Below are 12,848 nucleotides of genomic sequence, written 5' to 3'. Positions count from 1 at the left end.
ATTTAGCGGAGATAATTTCATTATACATGAAGCATACTATTGCACATTTAACGCGACGTCGGGGCGAACGAAGTGCGCGCACCACTTGTTCGACGACAAATAAATAATAACTATTGTATCGCTTTCTCATTAGCGGAATGCTCTTCGTAGACCCCAGTGAACTATTCTATTGTTAGAGAGATCGCGTTAAGTTCGTTCATATTCTATAATTACTTTACCATTAAGTCACTTTAATACTATGGTTTTCATCATGGAAACATCAATAAAAAAGAAATGTCAAATTGCAATCTGTATTGTTGTATTTAATCTCGATTTGGATGAGCAATGAGAAATTAGAACCATTCATTTGATGTCCTTAAATGTTATTTTTTTAAATTTTACCAACTGAATTGTCTTATTTTACTTTTAGTGTTTCTGGAGTGTGCTGTTGTGTGTGATTGTGTGGTCGAGCAGAATGAATGGATATTATTTGCAGACACGGTTCAGGTAAGTTCCAGCAATAACAAACGCCTTCTAAGAAATTTAAAAACAAACGTTTATTCTTTTAGTCCTAATTGCATTGTTGCATAGAAACAATTTTTATTCATCCCATATAGTGCATGTGTTACAGTAATCGAAGTTCGACGGTTGCTACACATTTATGCTGGTCCTTTGCGTCCTTTGTTTCAGTAGAAGTAATTTGTACGCGAGGTGCTTCGCATGTAACGCCAACAAAGTGTCCTTTTTCTGTTTGCATTATAAACAAATTGCGGTCAGTCTATACGCTTGTCATCTTTCCTCAACATTTCTGTACGATTCCTGTTATTCGGCAGTATGTCCAAGTAAAAGAGACCACGGTAATCGATAACAACACAATGCAAATTGTTCTTCTACTCGAGAATGACGTGACATGACAGATCGTCAAGAATTAACTTAGTTCGGTGGTATCCAGCCACCGAACTTTCTTTCGAACTCCTTGGCAACAGCGAGACAAAGGCGATCTTGATTCGGGCCAGCTAGTACCTGCAATTTAATAATTACCTTCGAATTGATTACTCGAAAATTAGCAAATTAAATCATTGAGGACGGATTTTTCGAGAAATATTAAATCTCTAAGCTGCTAGTTCAATCGATCTTTATCTCAATTCCCAAATTAGTTATTGCAAATCTGGGATCTCAGACAAAGTGGAAAGCAACTTCTCAAAACTCATGTGTATTTTTCCAAATTTCAGGGGTCGGAAGGTAGGTGAGAAAATCGACGATGAACAGGAAATAGAATGATCACCTGGAATCCAATAGGTAGTCCGCTTTTATTCAATCCCAATGGCACGTGTGTCGCTGGCAGTCGCAGTATATTGGCGTAGGCGGTATAACACGAACAATCGATCTTGAAGAAAAGTATCTCCGGATAGTTACTGACTTCCGGAAATGTTGGCATTATGAGCACTCCGTTGTCGCCCAGCAATTTCTGTGAACATTCATTACACGAATAATGCAGACATTTCTGAAGAGGAACCCCTCCCGTTTTTCTTTCGGACAGGTCTCAAACTGAAACTCTGCAAGAATCACCTAGTGGTTATTGCGAAAAGCGGCATAGGTTAAAATTTGTTCCACAGTGTCATGCCTCCGGCGAACTCATCCGTTGAATAATGTATACGACGTACGTACCGTCAATCTTTCGTGTAACTCCTCCTTGTATTTTAGGGCTTGCTTCGTTTGTTCTTCCGTTATCATTCCCTTTTTCTCCACGAACCTTCGAAGGAACACGAGCCCTAACGTGTTCCGCGACAGTCCGAGCAGCGCCAGGAGATACATAAGGGAGAAGCTGTGTTGTTGCTGCGGGAAGAAGTCTCGGATTAGTTTCCACTCTGTCGCAAAGAAAGCTCCGACAACACGGATCACTGGTATAATATTTTAACCAATTAACTGTGGAATTTAGTTGGAAAAACCTCTGGTTTGCGCGCAATAAAATAAAAAGCAGATAAATTGACATTTCGAAATTTGTGTATAGAAATTACAAGAGTGCGTCCATTGAAACTTTAAGTGATTTACAATTCGGTTCGCGCATTACCAAACTGATTTCTTTAATAATTTCTCAGAACAACATTTATCTTTTTAACATTTGCAAGAAGGAATCGGGAGTCACTTTGACCCGTCTAGTTTTAGTGTTAAATCAACAATCACCCATTCCTTTTGCACAAAATGTAATCGACAGTTAAAGTGCCGGTACGTTTAGTGTTAAATGCAAAGAATTGTGATAATCCCTAGGTGTAGTCTAGGAATTAGTAACATAATAAAAATACGTGGAAGAGAAAAGAATTTATCGAATCACCTCAGAGTCGAAAGGCTTGTCGCATCCTTCAGGCAGCGTCGCGCTGCCGAAGAAGCACAACAGAAGAAGGAACGTGTTGCTCACCCATTCTTGCGACAGCTGGAATAGAAATGACTCGTTAAACGCAACGTGCGTTAGAGAACAGATTGTTATACGATTATTAATTGTATTGCAATGTTTGCTGTATTCTAATATTATTGTGAACATTCAAATGAATCATTACTTGTTCTACGCTTGCACAGGTACCACTCAAGTATTGCGTAGCTTTTTCAATGACTTCCTGTATCTCTCCAGAAGTCTCAAGTAGGTTCATAAAGAATTTGATATCCTGTACGTAATAAACCCTGATATCCTGCAAGTTGACCGGCTCATCCAGGCGTAATGGTACCCCGGATTTCGACGTCAGGATTTTCAAGCCTGTGTAAATGTCGTCCACGTACCTGGACATTGGACCTATCGTCAGCAGCTGTAGGAAGAATGGGTCGGTGCAATGCGGATAGTGTCCTACAGTGGGAACCAGGCCTGCGAACGAATCAGTCAAATTTAAGGGAACAGATTAAGATGCTTCCAATCGAATCGAAAAGGTGCGTTTAATTTAAACGATCGACTAACCCTTTATAGGCTCGTGTGACTTCGAAGTCACACGTCAATATACCGAGTTGAATTGACGTATTTAATTTTTTATTGCAAAATTACAAAGGACATTAAATAATTGACCACTTTTGTACGCACAGGCGTTTATGTTCAACGTTGTAATTTCAAAGTTACGGAATATATTCGTTTCAATGAAGTTGTTGAAACTATTGAATACATTGTTAATTTGTGTTCATATGTGGATATTTATTAATTTCATACTGCATCGATTTTTTTGTAATCATGAAATAAAGTTCGTCCATAGAGGGTTAATAGAATCTTTACTTGGTACAAAGGGTTGCACATATTTCCAGGAACCTTACTTGCGGAAGGTTTGTGACCGAAAACTCCATTGAACAGGCTTGGCACTCTTATGGAGCCGACCAGGTCCGAGCCGAAACCGAGCGCAGAAGCTCCGGAACCGATTAATGCACCCTACAATCGAGGAACACGAAAATTTAAAAATTTTTAATTTAATTTCTTTAATTTTTTAAAATTTTAATATCGACTGCAAGTTTGTAACCGAAGAATTGTGAAAAATTTTTAACCCCTTAACCCTTAGCACTCCAGGTTTTGCAATCTATCAGCAACTGCAACTAATCTTTATAGTATTCCTAGCGAAAATTAGAAATGCTATGACATTTCGATCTTTTCCTCGTTAGTACAAAATTTGGATGTGCGGAGAATCTAATAATTTTAGAGTAGTTTAATAATGAAATAGTGAAATTTTCTATACTAGTATTTATAGAGTATTGTACATTAATATTTTATATTATTAATGGAACATCCCATTTTCTGTTTCAGTAGCCAAGACTGCAATCAAGATACCGCAATCAGTTGAATCACTACCTCTCCGCTCGATGATCCTCCAGACGACTTAGTTGTGTCATACGGGGTCACCGTCGTGCCGTACAGAAAATTCGTGCTGGTGATACTGGAGCAGAGTTCCGGAGTGTTCGTGACGCACAGGGGAATAGCACCAGCGTCTAACACCATTTGCACTGCGACGCTGTTCTCCGTGGCTTTTCTCCCTTTCAACGACAAGTTCCCTCCGGTATATGACATGCCTGAACAGATTCATGTGAACAATGGGACAATTATTATTGTAGTATCTAGAATTTTTAGCGTAGGTTAAGGTATTTTTAAGGAGAGTGAATGTAAGAGTGTGAGTGAAGGACAGGCTATAAAATTGAGTTGTTTTTGCGTGTTGTCCGTGTTGTTTCCATATTTTGTTAACCCTTTGCACTCGAGAGGCGCCTTCCAGTCATTTCATTTGACCCAAGAACATTGTAAAATTGAAGATTTAATACTAACACTAGGTTTACGGGCATTTATTGTACAGTATATTCTATTCTTCCTGGGGAAGTTGATATTCGTTTAGATTTTGGAAATTGTAGATGTAGAAGTAGACAATCAGGATTCATATTCGTTATTTACAAAATAATGTTTATAAAATCCAATATGCGTCAATTCGACGCGTTCCGCAAACCTAGTGTTAAATTTTACATAACGTACGAACACACGGAACATCGGAATAAAATAGTTCTGTCAGTTAATTTATGCAAGGTATTTCTCATGTTGATTGCAAAAAAATCATTGACATTCCGTCAGGAGGTAATGAATATTGAGAAAAATATTCTCGAGTGCAAAATGTTAAATACATATGTTTATTCCTAGTTCTCGATCACTCAAGATCCACCTTTTCATTATCTATAATATAGTAACACTATAATTATTTTAAATGAACGAAGTTTCTGTGATTACGCGAGTAGCCGTAGTCCACTGATCGAGAACTGTTTGCTTAAAGGAAACTCTTTGAACCGGTCGGTGAAACCACTCACCTTTAAGAGACAAGCTCTCCTTAATGGTGACCGGTACCCCATATAGCGGTTTCTCCTTTTCCAGCGTGGACGGGACCACTTCCCCTGACCGCAGCTTCGAGTCGCAGATTTTGGCTTCTTTTATAGCCGCTTCGAACCGGTCCTCTATCACCGCGTTCACGTAAGGGTTCACTTCTTTGATGCGTTCGATGAACGCCTCTACCACCTCCTGGCTGGAGATCTGGATATAACAAGTAAATCATTATTCCAAGATAACTTAAAATCGAAGTTGATTGTTTGTTTCAACCCTTTGCACTCCGAAGTTTCTCACTGGAAATATTTTAACATTTTCTGATAATATAGAAACGATATATTGTGAAACTAAGTCGACGAGAAATCGTACATCGAGGAACAAAGCCATTTTATTTCAATATTTCTCAAATCGATGCGTTATATAAGGTGTAACATTAAGTATCAAATTTTATAGTTTCAAGAGGAAGGAATGGAAATGCATGGTTCGAAAGGTGGTCTTACCTCTTGATCCCTGATCCTCTTGGCCAACGAGGTCGCGCTCGACTTTAACAGGGAATTCTTGATCGGCGGGATCCGTCGACGCTTTCCGAATCGCAGGAGCATGAAGAAAGGTCGAAGAATGAAGCGCTCAATGCGCAGTAGTATGGTGATGAAGATTGGTAGCCACATTGTTCCTGTCACAGAGAAATAACACGGTTTTCATTCAGAATAGTATTGAAACGTATAACTGAAGAACATCTGAAGAAAAATGAAATCTTATCTGAAGATAAATGCAAAACGTTACATCATTTCAATCCGCATTTCGTATTCATAAACTTTTTTAATCTATTCAGAGAAACATCACGGTTTTCATTCAGAATAATATTGAAACATGCAACTGAAGAATATTTAAAGAAAACTGAAATCTTATCTGAAGATAAATGCAAAACGTTGTTACATCATTTCAATCCTCATTTCGTATTCATAAACTTTTTTATTCCGTTCAGATTACAAATACGAAGCATTGATTATGCATATCAGCCTGTTGTAATTATCTACTATTCAAAAAAATTAAATTGCTGCATTGACAATGTATTAGACGTTCAGCAGGATGTATCATTTTAGGAGGCAGGATTATCATAGTTATATTTCTAATAGTAATTGTATTTAATTGTATTTAACCCTTTGCACTCCAAAGTTTTTCACTAGAGATATTCAATATTCTCTGATGAGATACAGACGATGTCGTTTGAAACTAATTAACAAGGAAACATATATAAATTAAGAAGGAAAGTTATTTTAATTGAATATTCCATATATCGATGCATCATACAAAGCTTAATATTATTTATAATTTTGCAAATCAAATCATGTGGTGACTGAGAGTCACCTGTCGAGTGCAAAGTGTTAACACGTTGACTTCCGGTCGTCGATGACCGGAGTTTTTAAATCGCTCGAGAACAATGGCAAGAAAATTCAGATAGGAATATTTAGTGACAAGCAACTACATAATAGTGTAACACTACTGTGATATCAGATTGGTAGTAATTATTTTTTTATCGTTCAACCCTTAGTACTCCATTCATTTTTATAGTATCTCTTAACACTAGATTTACGCGTCAATTTCACGCAGATTGAATTTTATAAACATCATTTGGTAAATGTTTCAATCGGTTTTCAAGCTTAATATTATATACAAGACTTTATAATTTTAAAGGGTTAATTTATCTGTAAATTTCATCTATATCTCGTTGGAAAATGTTGAATATTTCTAATGAAGAACTCAGTATTCTCCGATGAGATACAGACGATGTCCTTCGAAACTAATTAACGAGAACACATATATAAATTAAGAAAGAAAGTTCTTTTAATTCAATATTCCATATATCGATGCATCATACGAAGCTTAATATTATATACAAGACTTTATAATTTTGCAAATCAAATCAAGTGGTGACTGAGAGTCACCTGTCGAGTGCAAAGGATTAATTGCAAGACCCGTTCAGCGAGATGATCGCTAACTCACCGAACTGTTCAGTATTGCGGGTACAAAGGAGATCAATCGTTCGCGAACGGTTCGGTACGTGACCACGGTGCGTTGATTTTATTATGAACACAGCGAGCGTGTCAACATAATTTGTGAAATCGGCATGCGTCGTTGGGGGTTTATCGCCGGTTCGTGATTCGATAATTGGCGATTCGTATGGAGCAGAGGAACGAAAACAGATAAATAAGGCGCGATAATTAAAACAGGCCACGCATTCGCATTCACGTCTTACTCGACCACCAGCGAACTAAACCTGCGCAGAACTAAGGGAAATCATGCATTAATGACGCCTCCATTGCGACACGCTCCTAATGGGGCAGTTTCTAATGTATCAACACTTCCATGATTTCCATGATTTTCGAGAGCTTTATTAGACTGAAGAAGCACGCTCATTAACATTCATTAGTATCACACAATTTTAACACTAGGTTTACGGAACGCAAATTGACGCATATTGGATTTTAGAAATATTATTTTGTAAATGTTCACGCCGATTTTGATTGATGATGGACACTGATATGTACTTCAATTACCTATTATCAAATCTCCAGTTTTCACAATTTAAATAAACGAGCGTCACAATTTAAATAAATTCTTTTAGAAATAATAGAACGAAGTGTACAATAAATGCTCGTAAACCTAGTGTTAATTTTGTAATATTATTTTTTTGATAATTCTGTAATATTATACAGGTGTATAATGCATGGGAACTTTTCCCGTAATATGCATAGGAACTTATACATGGGAATTCTCAGCAATTTTTCATAGTGTTCATGATAATTAGGAATTTAATAACGAATTAAGATTATCAGGGGGCAATTTCATTTCCAAAAATAAAACGCGCAGGAACGTGCACGCACGATGCGTTCAATTTGAATTTCCAATGTGAAATTCAATATTGATTGATTCATCATTCGAATATTTTTACACTGAATTATGTAAGTAGGTTTCCAGCGGGCATTACAATACTATGTATATTCATATGAATTTGCATTTTTAGTCTTGCGTACCGAAAGCACAGAAATGTTTCCATAGTTTAGGATCAATCGCAGGCTTCTAAGAAATAGGAGTGAATGATTTATTATAAATATTTTAGTGCAACCGAAGAAACAGTAGTTGTGAAGCGTTAATGTAAAACAGTTAGTAGCTGATAATAGGTATTAACAATAAACAATTGTTAATATATATAATATTAATTATATATATATATATATAGGTATATAGGTAGTATTATATATAGGTATAAACTATTGAAAGAGAGTTTGCAAACATATAGATTATTGGAAATTAGAAATTAAAAATTAGAAATTAGAAATTAGAAATTAGAAATTAGAAATTAAAAATTAGAAATTAGATATAAGAATAGCATAGAACAAGAAAACCGTTAGCAGGAATTATATATAATAAATAAATGACTAAATAATGTAACAAATATTTCACGTAAGAAAGGAAGAAAATTTTATATTAAACAAATTTTGTAACAAATATCTCACATAAGGAAGGAAGAAAATTTTATATTAAACAAATTTTGTACACACGTCACGGTACGTGACAGTTTGAACTTAACGTTATCTCGCTTTGTTTTGTAATCAATGGACCGAACGAGAATTTTTTTTCCTCGGACAATAGGTGGTGTTCAGTGAAACCTTCGGAACGATTACGCTGCAGTTTTTGGTCAGTTGCTTATTTGCAAAGTTATCCAACTCGAAACTCGTCGCGTAAACGGAAAGCGTGGAGTTCGAGTGAACAGTTCCACCATTGCGCGGATTGATTGCACGCAACCCAAAGTTCTACGTATTTCCTACTGATTTACATCCACCTTACTGTCCTTCACTTCGTTCGTCATTGATCTGACCAATCATTTATTCGAAATAACACAAGTAGAATATGCATTAGATGTGCCATTTCAGAATTGTGTCACAATTATTCAAATCGTTAAGCGTAGCCTGGGAAATTACCAAAATGAATTCTACTCGTGTACTCGTCCACTTCATTCGCCACTGATCTAACCAATCATTTATTCGAAATAATATAAATAGAATATTTATTAGATGTGCCATTTCAAAATTATGTCACAATTATTCAAATCGTTAAGCATAATCTGGGAAATTAGCAAAATGAACTCGTGTACTCGTTATAGGCATAGTGATCTCTATTAGTTAAGAATTATAATAATTATAATAATTATTATAATTATTATTACAATAAGTATTATAATATAACTCACTGATAATAATTATTATAATTATTATTATAATTTCTAACTAATAGTTCATTATTATATTATATTATTATATTATATAATAATAATAATAATACTCTCTCTCTGTATACCACTAAAATACTACTATGACTACTAATACTACTATATGCTACTGTATAATACTAAAACTCGTTATAGGCACGGTAAACTATTAATAATAATTATTATTCTTAACTAATAGTTCACCGTGCCTATAACGAGTACACCAATTCATTTTGGTAATTTCCCACGAGGCTTAACGATTTGAATAATTGTGAAATAATTTTGAAATGGCACATCTAATAATAATAATTATTATTATTATTAACTATTATAGTAAGAAGCGTTTCGAATCTCGAAAGACACACTAGCCATTCGACAGCAGTTTATAAGTGACCGTTGCAAATAAATAATACAGTGACGTAAAGATTCTATAAAACAACGTAATAATTACCATAACAAAATGTAGTGCAATTCGAATGACAGTAAAAAATGACACATTACCATTCGATGTTCCGGCATCAACGTTGGACCGGTCTCTGTTTACACCAAGCAATTTGTACGATTGAAAAAGCAAAGCAAAAACACTTTTAACATGTAACAGACGTTTCGCAACACTGTATCTTTTTATTTATCCCAATCGCTGACCGAACAATTTTATTGCATATCTTCGTCTCGCGGACCGACTGAAGTCCCGTGAATTTGTAAAAATCATTGTCAGTATTAAAATCGTCAAAGAAATCGGATTAATTTGAAAAATCAATTGCTCGTGAGATAGGAAAATATTAATGACGGGAAATATTAATGATAAACACGTATGATCCTCACCCGATGATCTCGAATTGAAATTAACCGACTCTAATTCAGGCACATTTATTGTTACAGCGATTCGAAGACGATGATTCCCTCGGGATCATTTAATCGACGATACATACGGTCTACACTGCGACGCCAATCACTGAATCGATCGACTTCCGCTTCTTCCGGGCTCACAGAACTCACTGACAACAGGTCACCGGCTGCGGGACCATTTTGTTGGCAGAACCAGAGTATAGAGGAACGCGTCGCCGACGCACGGAAGGGTGGGAAAAATATGATAATTTTTAACTTTTTTTTTTTTAAAAAAATCTTTTCAGAAAAATTCCTTTTATCTTATAAATCTTATGAACCGCCATGGTCACCGGTGAAAACAATTATAGTCGGGTGTTGACGACGATTTCTCTGTTCACGGGGAATTTGTTAATAACATATGAAATTTATGGACAGAATATTGTACGGAAAAACATGGGAAATATCTGAGTAATGGTTCTTGGAATATTCGCCAGGGAAGCCCATTTTCTTTGGTGGTGCCATTTTGTCGATCGCATTCTTGGAAATTTGAATTTCACATAAAAGTCTGTCGGTTAATGATATATACTGTACCCTCATTATTCGAGTATTTTTTTCTACCTTATTAATATTCATATTATCCTTTTTTCTTTCGCTATCCGTGTTGACTCGTTTTGACCTATTTTATACAACTGAATGTAATTTATTTTTATTCTATCGAAGTAATTTAGTTGGGACACCTATTCGATTTTAGTTACGAGTAGAAACTGTTACAGTGGCAATGAAAAAAATGGTCTGTATGTATTATCTTGTGGATTGGAGTTAGAATATTTCAGTGATCGATATGATGAGCGAGAACGAGAATTCAGTATTTGATGTGAACGATACTGATCACGCGAAACCATCGGCAAATTAAGAGAAGATTAATTATACGAATATGTTAATGACGGAAATGCAAATTCCTTGTTATTTTCAGCAGCGTCAGGTGATGTATATTTGATATTGCATGTATTTTCCATTCTTCTGAAAGTGATTAACTTAACATGTTTTTTACAGCTCAATCGAATTCTACGTGCGTTAACGTCTTGTCTGTAGTTTTGTGAATAGTTGAATTACTAGATGTAAATTTCTAATGATAGTTGAATTACTAAATGGAAATTTCCCTGAATAATTGAATTAGTAAATGGGAATTTTCCAAAATGATTGAATTATTAGATGGAAACTTCCCAAAATAATTGAATTATTAAGTGGAAATTTCCCAGAATAATTGAATTACTGGATGGAAATTTCCCAAAATAATTGAATTACTAAATATAAATATCCAACAATAATTGAACCACTAAATGGAGATTTCCCAAAACAATTGAATTACTAAATAGAAATTTCCAACAATAATTGAACCACTAAATGTAAACTTCCCAAAACAATTGAATCACTAAATGTAAACTTCCCAAAACAATTGAATTACTAAATGAAAACGTACTACTCTGTTAGCTCCATCGGCCTCCAAACTGAAGCAGAATTTTGTTCCCTATCGTCTCACCTCGCATTCGGTCTCGATTCCGTCCTTTGTTATTGTTGCGCGCCAATAATGACTATGCATCCGAAACTAGGGCGGTCCAATTCTGGCGGATGCTCCTGCCCCTCTGTATTTTTAACTCCGGGGTCGATGCAACTAGCATGAGACGTGTGTACGTAACATAACGTAAATTTACCTACATACGAGTCGCTCAGAAGTGAATTCTAAATATTTTCCGATTCTTGTAAAGTTTAACGAAACAAATAAATAAATACTATCCTATCCAGTCATTCAAGAATTCACTCGTTTCTCCGGTTTTTCTAGGCCAGCGAGGCTTTCTTTTTATAGCTTCCAGATGCCGAACTCTTGATATTCCCAATTTCTCTTTTTAGAGACTCCATATATCATTAGCGAACCGCTGGTAAGCAGATTATATAATACCGAAGAGCAGAAAATTGAAGATCACAGTATTCAGAAGTCAGAGCTACCAGAAAGATTCAGAATCAGAAAATTCTCTGGTCGAACAGGGATGATCTACGGCCGGAGATAGCGGAGGGAAAAGAAAAATTTTTATAATCTTCGTTCATTCGAATATAAATATTCATCAGGTAACGTCAATAAATAACATAAAGAAATATTATAATTTTGTATATTTAAACTAAAATCCAATAAAATTTATGGGGGTCTATTTTATTGAATAACAGTTTAAATTATGCTAGATAATAATTTATATTTTATTAATATACAAATAATAAATCACTCGTAAGTTGATTATACAGTACTCAAAAATAAAAAGCTGATTACAGTATTCAAAACTCGTAGCAAGAGATTCAGAATCATCGAAAATTTTTCTGTCGAGAAAAGGAGAGGAAAAACGCTAAAAACATATAAAATTTTATCGAAATGTTTATTGCTTTATAGCAGAAAAGTACTTACTCGTCACAGTAACATGTTGTGAATAACTGTCATTAACGATTGTCGATTACACTGTACAATTAGACACGCCGCGAGGAAGAGGAAGCGCGAGAAACTGAAATGTTTGAAACGATTGGTGAAACAATAGAGTTATTTGAATGAAAACCGAAACAGTCGCAGTGTATCGCGTAATTTATTGAGTTTTATTTATAGAATTCAGTTTTGGACAGATGGAGCCAGTTGTTTGACGGAAAGAGAGCGCTGTCTTTTTGTTTATCCAGTTAACTGTGTTTGACGAGTATACACGTCATAAAGCTTGACGTGATACTATTCAGCGATGAATTCTTGATTTTTTCACGTAAACATGTAATTCTTTGTTTTGATCTTTCAAATGTAACATTCCTTCGATCTTTTATTTTCCTTCTGAGTACGGAATTTGGATGCGTGGAGAATCTAATGATTTTAGGGTAGAAAGCAGTATCTAGAACTTGGTTATATAAATATAATCAGTGATTAATACT

The 12,848-nt window shown here is 35.3% G+C and overlaps 1 protein-coding gene across 4 annotated transcripts; it reads right to left on the bottom strand.

Annotated features, from left to right (window-relative positions):
• Nucleotides 1–517: 517 nt before the first annotated feature.
• LOC116424484 (fatty-acid amide hydrolase 2-B-like) lies at nt 518–12,511 on the bottom strand. 4 transcript variants are annotated; one of them, XM_031970949.2, is made up of 10 exons: nt 12,349–12,511; nt 5,299–5,471; nt 4,786–5,005; nt 3,794–4,011; nt 3,268–3,379; nt 2,535–2,833; nt 2,312–2,410; nt 1,648–1,815; nt 1,265–1,447; nt 518–1,002 (listed from the first exon to the last, which is right to left on the bottom strand). In XM_031970949.2, exons 2-10 carry the CDS (start codon nt 5,464–5,466, stop codon nt 913–915), a joined length of 1,557 nt encoding a protein of 518 aa, XP_031826809.1. In that variant the 5' UTR covers nt 5,467–5,471; nt 12,349–12,511; the 3' UTR covers nt 518–912. The 4 variants fall into 4 exon arrangements, with proteins under 4 accessions (XP_031826809.1, XP_031826811.1, XP_031826808.1 ...); XM_031970951.2 differs by lacking the exon at nt 12,349–12,511 and adding an exon at nt 10,001–10,155; XM_031970948.2 differs by lacking the exon at nt 12,349–12,511 and adding an exon at nt 9,894–10,058.
• Nucleotides 12,512–12,848: the final 337 nt, after the last annotated feature.

The sequence above is a fragment of the Nomia melanderi genome, chromosome 5 (assembly GCF_051020985.1).
Source record: "Nomia melanderi isolate GNS246 chromosome 5, iyNomMela1, whole genome shotgun sequence".
In the NCBI taxonomy this organism is placed as follows: Eukaryota; Metazoa; Arthropoda; class Insecta; order Hymenoptera; family Halictidae; genus Nomia; species Nomia melanderi.
Note: the sequence above shows the minus strand (reverse complement) of the source record. Positions and strands in the feature narration are given on the sequence as shown.